Source organism: Elgaria multicarinata, chromosome 21, assembly GCF_023053635.1.
Source record: "Elgaria multicarinata webbii isolate HBS135686 ecotype San Diego chromosome 21, rElgMul1.1.pri, whole genome shotgun sequence".
NCBI classification, from domain to species: domain Eukaryota; kingdom Metazoa; phylum Chordata; class Lepidosauria; order Squamata; family Anguidae; genus Elgaria; species Elgaria multicarinata.
Genome location: NC_086191.1, coordinates 14,237,844 through 14,253,341, shown reverse-complemented (window position 1 = coordinate 14,253,341; position 15,498 = coordinate 14,237,844). Strand labels below are relative to the sequence as shown.

Here is a 15,498-nt window from a genome sequence, read left to right as displayed (position 1 = left end):
CTGGGTTGCAGAGAAAGACTTGGGCCTTTCAAAATATTTCTACTTTTTTAGAAAAAGAAAAAAAATTAAATTGTGAGAATGGTATAGTGCTCTTTTTTCTTCTTCAAGCAACAAAAACTCTTGTGACACCTTAAAAGATGAAGGATGTTCTCCAATTGTTAGTCCTACTCAGAGCAGCCCCGTTGACACGAATGGGATTTAAGTCAGTCTTGGCATAAATCCCATTCATTTCAATGGGTCTACTCTAATAGGACTAGGGTGACCCTATGAAAAGGAGGACCGGGCTCCTGTATCTTTAACAGTTACATAGAAAAGGGCATTTCAGCAGGGGTCATTTGTATAGATGGAGAACCTGGTGAAATTCCCTCTCCATCACAACAGTGAAAGCTGCAGGAGCTATACTAGAGTGACCAGATTTAAAAGAGGGCAGGGCTCCTGCAGCTTTCACTGTTGTGATGAAGAGGGAATTTCATGAAGAGGGAATGACCCCTGCTGAAATTCCCTTTTCTATACAACTGATACAGGAGCCTGGTCCTTCTTTTCATAGGGTCACCCTAAATAGGACTAACGTTTAGCTATTACCCAAACACATTTGTGTTGACATGAGCTTTTGTGGACAGCTCCATCTTTATTTAGGTTCAAAAGAGTGAGGCTGTGTTTTGGGGCTCAGAGTCCACCCCTGTCTTAGTCGTCTTGGGCTAAGTGACTGTTCTTTGAGTCACACTGGTTTGCCTTCTATGAAATGAATGTTTTGTGACTGGCTGTGCCCACCATGGCAGCCATTTTATGAATGTGCCACCCTCCATGGCAACCATTTTGTGAGAGTGCCCATGACTCAAAATCCCAAATGTGCCCACTGACCCAAATGGGCTGAGAATCCCTGGTTTATGCCGTAATAAATTGGTTAGTTTTAAGACAAGTGTAGCGAAATGGAAAGCTTCGTTATGTCCTCATTCAAGGAGGGTCTGTCATTCACCCGAGTGCTCCAATGACATTACTGCTCTGAAAACAGCCCCATAGCTGTGTTTCCCCTCCACTACAGTGGAGGCTGGTGGCTCTGTTGTCAGAAGGGCGGCGAATCCACTCCGGGTTTCAGTCAGATCTCTTAATGGAGCTAGCCAAGGTGTTTCCGCGCCAGGTAACTTCTCTTCATTTCTCTAGCCCAAAGAACCAAGCGACTGCGCTGTGCAGGTTATGGACCGAGCTTTGCACGCGCCAAAACCGAGCCCAGGTTCGGAACGGGCAGCTATTGAGAGATTTTGCAGAAGTGGAGTCTCACTTGGCAAAGTTGTCAGCCAAGACAGATGCCCTGAGGAGGAGAAAGGTGAGATGAGGAGACCTCTCCCCTAAAAAGGAAAAGGTTAATTAGGGGATGTTCAAGAACCAGGCACACAGGAGTAATAGGGGAGGGGCTGTTGTGCATTTGACAGGCAGAAGTTCAATAGGTTCAGCTTTTTCCAGCATGGAGATGTATGATGGGTAAAGATGTACCTGTTGGATTCCTGTCTGTTGGCTAGCAACAGAGCTCTGAACCCTGGTCTCATCCAGCAGAACTACATTCGATTTTCTTTGATGGAGAAGGCAGGACGTTCCAATCTTCACTAACCATATTGGAAAATTCGAAGGGTGTTGGTGGATAAATGGGGGGTGGGGGGTGTATGTGCAAAGGATTTGAACCCCAGATCCAAAACTGCCCTTTATCTCAGAGATACTACGAAGAATTCCTCCAACATCTGAGGATCGACCCGGAGAGGCCCCACACACCTGGCGTGAGACAGGTAGGCTGTTCAGGTGCTAAAACCAAATTTGGATTTCCTTTGATCGGGAATTTTGCATGTGTTCAACACTGGGAAAATTGTGGCTGCGCACACACACACACTCACACACACACACACTCAGAGGCTAGTTTCCTCACTCCATTTCAGGTCTTCTTCCTTGCTTTTGAAAGGGTCCCGTTAGAACCTGAACTATTGCAAACATTTGATGCTCAGCCTTCAGTCTGCCGCTCTGAAGCCTGGATTCCAACACCTGCTATGGACCGCCAGTTTTCTATCAATTCACCTGTTGTTGTTCATTAAAAAAAGAAGAAGCTTTCCTTTATCTTAACTTGACAGCAAACAAGTGAATAACCAAATTGGGATTGGAGAGTGGGTGGCATTTGGAAAAGTGTGCCCTGTGTAGACGTATTTCCAGTTCTGGCTTCTACACGCCTCCCTCTTGCGATTTCTTTGTCCCTAGGGCTGGGTCTCCGCGCCCCCGCTAGAGCCTCTGACGAGGCCACCCTCTGCTAACTGGAATGGGCACCGTCCTTTGGAAATTGGCTACCTGAGAGACCGATTGCCGTTTGAGACAGTGCCGGCCCAGGCCCCCAGAACTCATGGGCAACTGTGGTCAGGGCTTGGGGTGCATGGGCCGAACCAGGTCCTCCGAATGGCACGATCCTTCCACGCCGTAAACACCAGCCCCCAAGCTGCCAGGAAACATGGCTGCCAGTCCTTGTCTTCCTCATGGTCTCCATGGACATCTCAGAAGGATGAGGAGACCTGGCTTTCCTCTGGTCAAGGAAGACACCGCTCTGTAGGCTCCCAAATGTGGGCAGTCCCCAGTGAGGCCACTGCGTTGACGGGAGGCCTTCCACAGGGATGGTTGAAGCGTGGCATGGCCCAGATACCAGAGGGACCATGTCTCACATCCAGTGAGACTGTCAAATGCGCAGGGTCCGGAGACACAACCAGGAGTGCCGTTCTGAGCAGCAGAGATACAGGAGAGGAGCAGGACGATGTGTCAGCGAGGAGGAGAGGCCAGGCACGAGAAATTTCGCCGCCTGTAATGCTTTATGGAGAAGCCCCAGGTAAGGATGCTGGCATCAAATGCTTTTCTGTCTTGACCGTTCTTAGGAAATTTTGGGGAACAGAATCTCCTGTCTACCGTACTCAAGGAATGGTGCTTCTGAGCATGTGCAGAGTAATCCCAACATTATTGCTGGCCCATGTGCTCTGAGGCAGAAGCCTGGGTTTTGTGAAAACGGGTCTCTGGACTGAGACCCATTTCTTCCCCTCTGGCCAGACATTTTCATCTCTTCCTCGGCCGAGGTGGGTCCCGGGCACCAGGTGGCTGAACAGGCCTCAACGGTTTTGCCAAGGCGACGAGGGACGGAGGCACAACGCCAGGATGCTAACCCAGCGGTTTTAAATGAGGAATGGATGCAGATGACCCAGGAGAGGTATCGGCCCTAGGGCCAGCCCAAACATAAGGAAGAGTGGCGTGATTGCCTCGGGCGGCACTTGCTGGGGGCGGCAGCAGTTAACCCACCCTAAGCAACCCAGCAACAAACCATGGGTTCTCAAGAAAATGAGCCGCACTGCATGGTTAACAAGCCCCCCTGGCTGCGTTCAGATAACACGTGAACCCACGGTTCAGCAAACAACCCACGGTTCAAAACAACTCACACTGAACCGCTGAGTGTGGGTTAGCGCATTGTGTGGACAGCCCTAATACCTCCTCGTTGCATACCAGAGCAGTGGATGTGGAAAGGTGGTGGTTTGGAAAATCCTTGTCCTGCTTACGTGTTGATTTGATTTGGTTTATACCCTGGATTAAAAAATGTATTAAAAACAGCCCCCAACCCAACAAATCAATTTACAAGCAAAAGGCCTTCTTGAATAAAGTGGTCTTTGCTGTCAGATGCACAGCAGGAATTACTGGGGGAGGTTTCATCTTGCCAATTGCTCTCCGTTTTTTGGAAGGACGGCTCTGAGTCCATTTTCCTTGATCGTGTTCTTCACTGTTTTCTTTTCCCAGACCTCTAGGATGGCTCAAACAGGAGGAGAATGAGATAATCCAGGGATCCGGGAAGGTTTTGGAGCAGCAGGAAAGAACAGCAAGCTTGGAAGAGCAGGGAGAAGGAGACCTCGAGGAAAAGGAGGAAAGGGGAAAAGGAAAAATCAATAATGAGGCTGAAGAAGATGCAGAAAGTCTGGATTTGGGACAGGAGGGAACCACCAGGGAGTACGGGGCTCTAGGGGGAGCCCCGGCTGAGGAAGAAGAGGGGAATGAAAGACCAGAGCCAGAGGAAAGAGAACAGGATGGGTGCCGTAGTGCCGCTGAGGAGGGCAAAACTGGGGAAGGAAATAAAGTTGAGTCTTTGGGGCACAGCGCCGTGGAAGGAAATGGGGAGTTATGTGCAGGGCCAGAGGCTGGGGAGAAGGGCAGTCCAGAGGTGGAAGGGAAGGGCAGTGAAAGGGGAAATGAAAGCGAAGAGGGCGAAGGAGGAAATGGCAAACGTGACGGGGCTGAAGGAGGCCAGCATGGATGCAGTGGTGGCAAGAAGGAAGGAGGCCCAGAGAGGAGCGTGAGTAGCCAAGAGGGGCTCAGTGGTCCGGAAGAGGATGCAGCCAGCAGCAGTCTGGGCTCGGTGCGGTTCCCTTTGGGACCCAGGAACGGTGGTTCATCGGAGCCGTAAGTTTGCCCCCAACCTGTTTCTTTGGTGTTCTGATGGAGAAGGGCAGAACTTTCTTTCTGTGTTCTCTGTGGAGATGGACCCCACCCCATCACTGTTCTTTTTTCTTCTGCTTGAGGAGAAACGATGGGGCCAGCCAGACCCCTAACCTGCGGAAGGACAGCCCCCTGGAAGCCAAGCTGAAGCAGGGAGGTGAGTCACGCCAGCAGTCAAGTTTGGAACAAGTTTCAAACCGGGGTTTCTTTCCCAGATCTACCTGGAGATGCAGGAAGGATTGAACCTAGGGTATTTCTGCATGCAAAACACTTTCCCCTAAAAATAAAATAAGATTCCAGTCCTCAATGTTCTTCCTAAAGGGATGATTTAAATAGGAACACAGGAAACGGACTTGTTCGAAGTGAGACCATTGGTCTCATTAGCTCAGTGTGGTCTTCTTTAGCGTTCCTCAACCAACCGCCCTGTTGATGTGTTGGACCGCAACTCCCTTCATCCCCAGCCATGCTGGCTGGGGATGATGGGGTTGTGGTCCAACACATCTACAGGGCACCAGGTTGGCGAAGACTGGCTTAAAGACTCCAAACGCCCAAACCATCAGTTCGAATCATGCGAGGGGAGTCCTTTGCGACGAAACGAATGGAAGGTCCAGCAACCGAAAATGGAGCATGTGTGCCAGTCAAGTCCTTGTGCACCCGTCATTCTCTTCCCCTTCTTCCTGTCAAATTTGTCCCAGTTCATTTATTCCCTATGCAGGCACATGTGAAGGACAGGAGGAGGAGGAGGAGGAGGAAGAGGAGGAGGAAGAAGACAATGAAGAAGGAAACAGTGAAGCTGATACAGATATTGAAGCTACTTTAGCGCCCCGTTGCCAGAAGTCGGAATCAAGGTAATTCTTTATATTTTCCTCCCATGACCTTCTAAGACTTTGATCTTGTCCTTCTCTGTATACAGATGGCTTTTTCCTAAGCTAAAATCCGTCAGTGCCTACTATCAGCTTCGGCTGATACGCTAACTGCGCCCCTTCCTAGAGTCGGAAGACCGAAAGACGGTCGTGCACACGCTGGTAACTTCGAGGCTCAACTTCTGCAATGTGCTCTACATAGGGCTACCTTTGTGCCTAGTCCGGAAACTTCAATTAGTCCAAAACATAGCAGCCGGGCTGGTCACCAGTACACTTAGGGGTGACCACATTACACCAGTTTTAAAATCTCTTCACTGGCTGCCAATTAGTTTCCAGGCGAAGTATAAAGTGTTGGTTATCACCTTTAAAGCCCTACATGGTTTGGGTCCGGGCTACCTGCGGGATCGCCTTCTCCTGTACAATCTGCCCTACACACTCAGGTCCTCTGGGAAGAATCTACTTCAGCTAGCAAAAACTAGATTAACAACTGTTACCCAGAGAACCTTTTCTTCTTCTGCTCTAAGATTATGGAATGACTTGCTGGGAGAGATTCATTTACAGTCTTCCGGATTTTAAGAAAGCTATAAAGACTGATCTCTTCCGGCAGGCCTATCCAGTGAAATTTTAAAATGTTTTCAGGATGTTTTAAAGATATTTTAATCATGTATGGTATGTTTTAATCAGTTTTAAAGTGTATTTTATATCATGTTTTTATACTGTGTTTTATACTTTGGATGGTTTTGGTTTTTGTGAACCGCCACGGGAGCTTCAGTTGTTGGGCGGTGTGAAAATGCAATAAATAAATAAATAAATAAATAAATAAATAAATAATAGTAATAGTAATAATGTCTTTCTAGCTAAGGAAGGTGGTCCTTGCTCCAGGAGGGAATCTACACGTCGTACTGAAGGTGTTTCCATGCGCCCCCAGTACACCCCCAAAATGATGGTGTAGATTCCTGCCTACCTGCAGCCCAGAAGAGACGGAGGAGGAGGAGGCTGGGGAATCCGGCCGCGTCCTTGCCTCCTCCTCCTCCTCCTCCGTCTCTTCTGGGCTGCAGGTAGGCAGGAATCTACACCATCGTTTTGGGGGCGTACTGGGGGCGCATGCAAACACCTTCAGTACGACGTGTAGATTCCCTCCCGGTAGTAACTTGACATCTTATCTACCAATGAAGACATGATAACAGGGCGCCATCTACTGCCTCATATCAAATTTCACAACATTGTAATTTTATTAGGCATGCATACTTGGGAATAAATCTCATTTAACCTAGCAGAACTTAACTTCCAAGCATAGGCTTAAGATGAAGCTACAAAAAGAAGTTCTCCGATCTGCTCCGCAGTGGTGCGGCTAGATAATTTCTGATTCTGGACTTAATGGTCTGATATGATAGGATTGTTTAGCAATGATGCCTCCTGTGAGAAATGCAATTAGCAGAGGAAAAACGAAAGGCGGAGGAAAAACAAAAGGCACGCTATGAAAGAACGAAAAAAATATATTCAAGGATTAACTTGGTCCATCACACAAAAGGTCTATATACTTAGCCATTATAGATAGAGTTATATTGTGTTCCAGGAATCTGTTTACCTTTATATGTTATGGACCGACAATGGTTATTCTAGTCAATTACCTCTGCGTGTTGCTTGTCTGAGATCTTGAGCTGCTGATATTGTTCTTTACTTAGTTAAAATAAAGAAGCCCTTGCTTACAAAATACATGAAAACAATTACAGTATTAAAAGCAATAAAAACATAAACACAATAAAATAGCAATTAAAGCAATAAAAGGCTACAATGAAACCAGCAGCAGCAACAGTAGTCCTATCACAAGAAGGCCACAGTAAAATAAAACGTTTTCAAGGATATCGTAAAAGCTTACAATGTCAAAGCTTGGCAGGCCTTCTCTGTCGCCTCCGATTCCGCCCAGTGGGAGAAAACAAAAGGCTAAACAACCCAGCAGTTAGCCATGGTTTGTTGTTGGGTTAACTGCTGGGTTTTTTAGCCCCTAAACAACCTGGTGGTCTTGGAGGGCCAATTCTCCCTGCCTGTTCCACTTTTTGTGTCCCTGTTCTAAATATACCCAGAACCCTAGCCAAGTGGGCTTGCAAAGGAGGTGGGATGGTTGTGGTACATAAATCTGATCTTGCAATTAAGCCGTAATTGGAGGTATGTCTCTGCATTTGGACCCCCCATTCTCAGAGTCTGTTTCTCCCCCGCCCTCTTCTCCCTAGGGATCCACAGAGTGAGGCAGCCGTCAGAAGGCTTCAAGGTGAGCGTGTGTTTCCTGGGCACAGGGAGCAGGTGCTTGAGCTGAAGTTCTCAGCATGCCACTTGCTATTCAGAGCCTCAAATACGGACCGCAGAGGAGAGGGGACCGTAGCTCAGTGCTTTGAATGCAGGAGGTGCCCGGTTCATTCTCAGCATCTCCAGTTAGCCACCTGAACCTCCTAACTGGATGTCTCAAGATTCAGTCATGTTCCCTGGGCTTCTCAACGTCTCCATGAATCCACTGGGAGAGATCATCTGGAGGTTGAGGTGCCGTCAATATGAGCATGACATGCAGTTCTACCTCTCTTTTCCACTATCTAATCCCGGGGTCTCCAGTGAGGTACTCTCTTAGGCTCTCTGCTCCTCTAGCTTTTTATTTTATTTCTTTATTTAAAAAAAAAAATCAGAACAATTATTTTTTTAAAACTGGGAGGCTGTATTGCTCCAAAGCAAGGTGCTGCCCTCTTCTTTATTTGGATTCAAAAGAGTAATTTGGACCCTAGGCCACTCCCCACACCACCTCTGCCTTATACTTGAGTTCTTGGGCGAGTGATTTTTCTTTTAGTCTCAGGGGCTTGTCTTCTGCGAAATGAGTGTTTTGTGACTGACCATCTTGCTTTCTCAAGATGTGGTGATGGCCACAAATTTGGATGGCTTTAAAAGGGGGTTAGACAAATTCCTGGTGGAGAAGGCTATCCATGGCTCCTAGCTACTAGGTTATCTGAAGGAACGCCTCCTCCCATATGTACCTGCCCGGACCCTAAGGTCATCCTCAGGGGTCCTTCTCCGTGAGCCCCTGCCAAAGGAAGTGAGGCAGGTGGCTACCAGGAGTCCCACCTTCATTGCACCATTCTGTGTGTGTGTGTGTGCGTGCACCCGAGTGCGCCAGCATATTCCATGTTTCTACAGGAAAAAAGTGCTAGAACTATACTGAAGAAAACACTTGATACCATGGCAACATCTTTTTCTTCCACAGAGTTCTGGGCTGATGAAGAGGAAGCAAGCAAAGATGGCGGTCCAGATGATAAAGATGACTTTTACGATTGAAGTGAGGGACACAAGGGAAAACATGGCAACCTTCCAAGAATGCACCTCTGACAGCTAAGGGTGGAATCCTATGCTTGGCTAGACAGGGGGAAAAGGCCTACATTTTCTCCCTGCAACTTAATTTTACATACAAAAACATCGGTGGAATCTATTAGTTGCATGGAGGTTTCCTTTATACTTCATAAGAACAAATTATATTCAGTCTCTTTACCATAATCCGAGGACAGACTTTGACAAATACAGAGGCGTATGTCCTCCTGGTTTGTACATCAAATAAAATCATGCCACATTTTGTGAGAACCAGATGTTTTGCCTTTGTCTTTAGCTAATTTCAGTTGGTACCACAATTTTTCTGCCACGGCTCTTTGTGCCAAGATATCCGTGTCCTGCAGTTTTCCAACTTTTAGCTATTACCCTGCAGGCTGTCATCAGCATAAATACAACTAATTCCTTAAATGTCACTTTTTCATTTTGTTCTTCCCATATTGTCAACAAAGCCAACGCTGATGCATATCTCTTGGTGTGTAACGTTTGCCATTTCTGAGAATATCATGTTCCCAAACTATAACACGACAAGACACGACCACTACATATGCATGTATAAACCTTGCTGATTACAATTTCTCCAATATCTTTTGCTAGATTTCTGCATCTTAAAAGATACGAGAGCAGAACAAGGGGGTGGGGGGAACTAGTAACCCAAAAGTGTGTGTGTGTGTGTGTGTGTGTGAATGAATGAATGCATGTAGAAAGTCTATGCTTTCCTGTTGATTTCTGAAATAGGGTTTCTCCATAGCATTATATCGTGTCCGGCCCCAATTCATGGCCAGTAGTACTATACCGGATTCGGGTTGTATAGGGAAAAGAAAATCCATGTTCTGAGAGATACTGTCTATATTGCCTGTTCTTGTTACAAAAAAATGATCATTTCTGCATTCCAGCATTGAAAGGCATGTCCAGTTTTCCAAGAATCAAATAATAAGAACAGAAAACAAAATTAGTAATTTAATAATAAACCATGGAAGCAAGAAGTTCATAAAATGTTGACTATTGCTGTAGGAGTTGGGAGGCCTTGCTCACATGCCAATGAATTAGTAATATTCTGGTGTAATGGAGTTGAGAACTTGCTAATAATAATCTCACCACGATACTGTTGGGTTTTATCAAGCCAGTTTTCTGCCCACTGATTTTCATTTTGTTAGGCTGCAGCAGAACCCAGCTAAGTCTTGACAGTTCAATTTCGGTTCAAGTGGCCAAGTTATCCAATAATAATAATAATAATAATAATAATAATAATAATAATAATAATTGTATTTATTTATTACCCGCCTCTCCCTCTGGATCGAGGCGGGGTACAACACAAATACAGACACCATAAAATACATATAACTCTTTTAAAACATTTAAAACTAATACATTATTAAAAGCAGCACATTATTAAAAAGGCATCTTAAAATTCCACTGGGTAGGCCTGCCGGAAGAGATCAGCCTTTACGGCTTTCTTAACAGGCGGATGTTCAACAGATGCAGTTTCCTCCTGGCATGAAGATGCAGCAATGTGAGGGAGTTTTATCTGTGGAATTTCTGCCTGTTCTGCAGTGGTCACGAGACTAAATCCAATGCTCATTTGCAAGCAGAACCCTCTCGCTCTGTTGACTTGCATACACTTTCAAATGTGGTGGGTTTTTTAAAATGAAGAATTAAAACGACATAAATCACAGGGATTCTTATTTTTATTGGTTTTGTTGTTAATGATATTTTTTGGAGGGGGAGGTATTTTCGACCACAGCCAATTAGAGCACAATCCTATTCATGTTTAGAAAGAAATAAGTCCTACAGCAACACAGATAAGACCCCCATGCAAGGGCAGGCAAAGCTAACAAGCACAAATGCACAAATGCACCAGGGTGTCTGAGTAAAAGACAACTTGGGTCCAGGGTCCAAGCCTCAGAAGCTGTGGTGTTGTAAGTAGCCACATTTGTCCAGGCAGATTAGGCCTTTGCTTGTGTTCTTGAGAAGTACAGGGCAACCTCGGGCGACTTGCTGGCTGCTTTTCTGATGACTCTTGGAAAGGGGACGAGGGAGGGTTGAGCATGGAGTGCTTGGTGTACACTTTTCCCCAGAAAGGGGGTCTTTGGTGGGGGTCTTTTGGCCCATCCTAACATAGGGTGACCATATGAAAAGGAGGACAGAGCTCCTGTATCTTTAAGAGTTGCGTTGAAAAGGGAATTTCAGCAGGGGTCCTTTGTATATATGGAGAATCTGGTGAAATTCCTTCTTCATCACAACAGTTAAAGCTGCAGGAGCTATGCTAGAGTGACCAGATTTAAAAGAGGGCAGCTTTAACTGTTGTGATGGAGAGGGAATTTCACCAGTTGCTCCATATATACAAATGACACCTGCTTTTCAGTGCAACTGTTAAAGGTACAGGAGCCCTGGCCTCCTTTTCATATGGTCACCCTACCTAACAGCTCTAATAGGCAGCAGCTGAGTCTGGGTGTGGCTCAGCAACCTTTATTAGGAAAAGCTCAGCAGTCAGCATTTGCTGGCTGCTGGCAACAAACTCTCCCCAACTTCTCCTGGTTTCTTCGCCCATCTTGAACCCATGTGCTATGAACTTGGACTCCTGCTTGACCCTGCTATTGGATTGTGTATGTATTGGGCTGCCTTACTCTGTTGGACTACTTCTGCTTTGCCTGACTCTATGGCCCTGTTCAGAAGATACCTTAAACCACAGGTTTAAGCACTGTGGTCAAAGCCATGGTTTAACATGTCTGCTGAACAGGGCCATTATCTTGGCTTGCTTGCCTGTGTCTTGACCCTGGGCCTGTTATCTGGATCCCTCCTGCATTTGCCAGAGCTTCTGAAATTTGTCTTCTGGGACATTGGCCTGGGTTATAACTTGTCCCTTCCGTCAGCCCTATAACTAAGACTGCTACCAACACAGGACTGCTAAAATCAAATGTTAAAGTGTGAGATACTGTGTGTCTCTGGCCTGGTTCAGACAACACGCTAAACCATGATGCTTAACCACAAAATGGTTAAGGGAATGCATGCATTTTGTGGTCAAGCAGCATGGTTTAGCATGTGGTCTGAGCCAGGCCAGTGAAGGGGAAGAAAACCTGTCTCTCTCTCTGTGTGTGGCCTGACTAGAAGAGCCAAGACACCCACTAATGGCACTTTGCTCTGGCAAGCAAGAAGCCTAGTGCTTTCAGCAGGAGCCTTTCCTCTGGGAAGAGAGTCTCAGTGGCTTCAGCAGGGGTGTTGCACCTTTCCCTGGGGAGTGGGGGGGGTAAGGTACACTGTCTTGTTTTCATTGGATTTTATTGTTTTAAAATTTCATATTGGTTTTAACATGTCAATGTTTTAATTTGTTTTAGGATTGTGTATTTATTCTATTTTATATGTATGGTTTTATCTGTATGCTGCCCTGAGATCCTTGTGGTATAGGGTGGGATGTAAAAGTTTTAATAAATAAATACAATGCCTCTGGGAAGAAGGGGAGTCTGGACTCTCCCAAATGTGAGGGTACTTATACAGTTCAGAGAAGTGCAGTGCCATGGGTGGAAAAGATGCTACTTGATATGGGAGAAAGACTGGGCTGCCTTTCCATCCCATCTAAGCAAAGGGAATAATTGCTGTAGTTGCCAGAAACCTGCTTTTAACAAAAGATGGCCTCACATGCTAATGGCTGCCTTAAAAGACAGGTGTGCAGACTGACCAGGTGTGTCACTAACGATCACTCTGGCTATCCAGTGTTCCATATTCTGCTCAGGTTTAAAATAAAACAACACACTTTTGCCTTTGGGGAATACATTTTTAAGAGTACATTTTTAGGGACTGAATTGCTTGGTCCAGCCTTCCCGGATTCCTCTCAGCCCTGTTCCCTGGGCTTTTCTCACAAGGGGGGAGGGAGACGCCTTCCTTTTTGGGCTGCCTCAAAATGGAGCCGCTACTTCTCACTCGCAAAAGAGCTGCTTTGGAACAAGAGAGCTGAAATAAGCCCTGAAATAAGAGTAGGGTGACCCTAGGAAAAGGAGGACAGGGCTCCTGTGGCTTTAGCAGTTGTATTGAAAAGGAAATTTTAGCATGTGTCATTTGTATATATGGAGAACCTGGTGAAATTCCCCTCTTCATCACTACAGTGAAAGCTGCAGGAGCCCAGCCCTCTTTTAAATCTGGTCATCCTAAATAAGAGCCCCAAAATTGTTGTGGAGGTTTGAACTGAGACCCTAAGCATCCTAAGAGTTTTTGCTGGAGGCAAAAGTGGAATGGTCCCCACTTTGTGCATGGTCACCTTAGGTTCCATCAGAATGGCTATAGGAAAGCACTGGGCTGTCAGGCAGCCCCCCCGCAAAAAGGGGGAGCCCCAAAATTGTTGTGGAGGTTTGAACTGAGACCCTATGCATACTAAGAGTTTTTGCTGGAGGCAAAAGTGGAATCGTCCCCACTTTGTGCATGGTCACTTTAGGTTCCATCTGAATGGTCATAGGAAAGCACTGGTCTGTCAGGCAGCCCCCCCGAAAAGGGGGAGCCTCAAAATTGTTGTGGAGGTTTGAACTGAGACCCTAAGCATACTAAGAGTTTTTGCTGGAGGCAAAAGTGGAATCGTCCCCACTTTGTGCATGGCCACTTTAGGTTCCATCTGAATGGTCATAGGAAAGCACTGGGCTATCAGGCAGATCCCCCCCCAAAAAAGGGGGAGCCTCAAAATTGTTGTGGAGGTTTGAACTGAGACCGTGAGCATACTAAGAGTTTTTGCTGGAGGCAAAAGTGGAATGGTTCCCACTTTGTGCATGGAAACTTTAGGTTCCATCAGAATGGCCATAGGAAAGCACTGGGCTATCAGGCAGATCCCCCCCCCCAAAAAAAGGGGGAGCCCCAAAATTGTTGTGGAGGTTTGAACTGAGACCCTGAGCATACTAAGAGTTTTTGCTGGAGGCAAAAGTGGAATGGTCCCCACTTTGTGCATGGCCACTTTAGGTTCCATCTGAATGGTCATAGGAAAGCACTGGTCTGTCAGGCAGCCCCCCCGAAAAGGGGGAGCCCCAAAATTGTTGTGGAGGTTTGAACTGAGACCCTAAGCATACTAAGAGTTTTTGCTGGAGGCAAAAGTGGAATGGTCCCCACTTTGTGCATGGTCACATTAGGTTCCATCAGAATGGCCATAGGAAAGCACTGGGCTGTCAGGCAGCCCCCCCCAAAAAAGGGGGAGCCTCAAAATTGTTGTGGAGGTTTGAACTGAGACCCTGAGCATACTAAGAGTTTTTGCTGGAGGCAAAAGTGGAATGTTCCCCACTTTGTGCATGGCCACTTTAGGTTCCATCAGAATGGCCATAGGAAAGCACTGGGCTGTCAGGCAGCCCCCCCACAAAAGGGGGAGCCCCAAAATTGTTGTGGAGGTTTGAACTGAGACCCTGAGCATACTAAGAGTTTTTGCTGGAGGCAAAAGTGGAATGGTCCCCACTTTGTGCATGGCCACTTTAGGTTCCATCTGAATGGTCATAGGAAAGCACTGGTCTGTCAGGCAGCCCCCCCGAAAAGGGGGAGCCCCAAAATTGTTGTGGAGGTTTGAACTGAGACCCTGAGCATACTAAGAGTTTTTGCTGGAGGCAAAAGTGGAATCGTCCCCACTTTGTGCATGGCCACTTTAGGTTCCATCTGAATGGTCATAGGAAAGCACTGGGCTATCAGGCAGATCCCCCCCCCAAAAAGGGGGAGCCCCAAAATTGTTGTGGAGGTTTGAACTGAGACCCTGAGCATACTAAGAGTTTTTGCTGGAGGCAAAAGTGGAATGGTCCCCACTTTGTGCATGGTCACCTTAGGTTCCATCAGAATGGCCATAGGAAAGCACTGGGCTATCAGGCAGATCCCCCCCCCAAAAAAGGGGGAGCCTCAAAATTGTTGTGGAGGTTTGAACTGAGACCCTAAGCATACTAAGAGTTTTTGCTGGAGGCGTGCTCCATTGGAAAGGTCCCCACTTTGTGCATGGTCACCTTAGGTTCCATCAGAATGGCCATAGGAAAGCACTGGGCTGTCAGGCAGCCCCCTCCCAAAAAAAGGGGGAGCCTCAAAATTGTTGTGGAGGTTTGAACTGAGACCCTAAGCATACTAAGAGTTTTTGCTGGAGGCAAAAGTGGAATGGTCCCCACTTTGTGCATGGCCACTTTAGGTTCCATCCGAATGGTCATAGGAAAGCACTGGGCTGTCAGGCAGCCCCCCCCCCAAAAAAGGGGGAGCCCCAAAATTGTTGTGGAGGTTTGAACTGAGACCCTAAGCATACTAAGAGTTTTTGCTGGAGGCGTGCTCCATTGGAAAGGTCCCCACTTTGTGCATGGCCACTTTAGGTTCCATCTGAATGGTCATAGGAAAGCACTGGGCTGTCAGGCAGCCCCCTCCCCAAAAAAGGGGGAGCCTCAAAATTGTTGTGGAGGTTTGAACTGAGACCCAAAGCATACTAAGAGTTTTTGCTGGAGGCAAAAGTGGAATCGTCCCCACTTTGTGCATGGCCACTTTAGGTTCCATCTGAATGGTCATAGGAAAGCACTGGTCTGTCAGGCAGCCCCCCCGAAAAGGGGGAGCCTCAAAATTGTTGTGGAGGTTTGAACTGAGACCCTAAGCATACTAAGAGTTTTTGCTGGAGGCAAAAGTGGAATGGTCCCCACTTTGTGCATGGTCACATTAGGTTCCATCAGAATGGCCATAGGGAAGCACTGGGCTGTCAGGCAGCCCCCCCAAAAAGGGGGAGCCCCAAAATTGTTGTGGAGGTTTGAACTGAGACCCTAAGCATACTAAGAGTTTTTGCTGGAGGCAAAAGTGGAATCGT

General features: G+C 46.8%; 1 protein-coding gene across 1 annotated transcript in view; it reads left to right on the top strand.

Moving 5' to 3' along the window:
* Positions 1 to 15,498, top strand: part of LOC134412386 (zinc finger protein 208-like) — a 489,474-nt gene that overhangs the window by 102,893 nt on the left and 371,083 nt on the right. Inside the window, exon 3 of the mRNA XM_063146291.1 lies at positions 13,201 to 13,219. Within this exon, the coding sequence (XP_063002361.1) occupies positions 13,201 to 13,219 (19 nt within the window). The remainder of the gene's footprint in view (positions 1 to 13,200; positions 13,220 to 15,498) is intronic.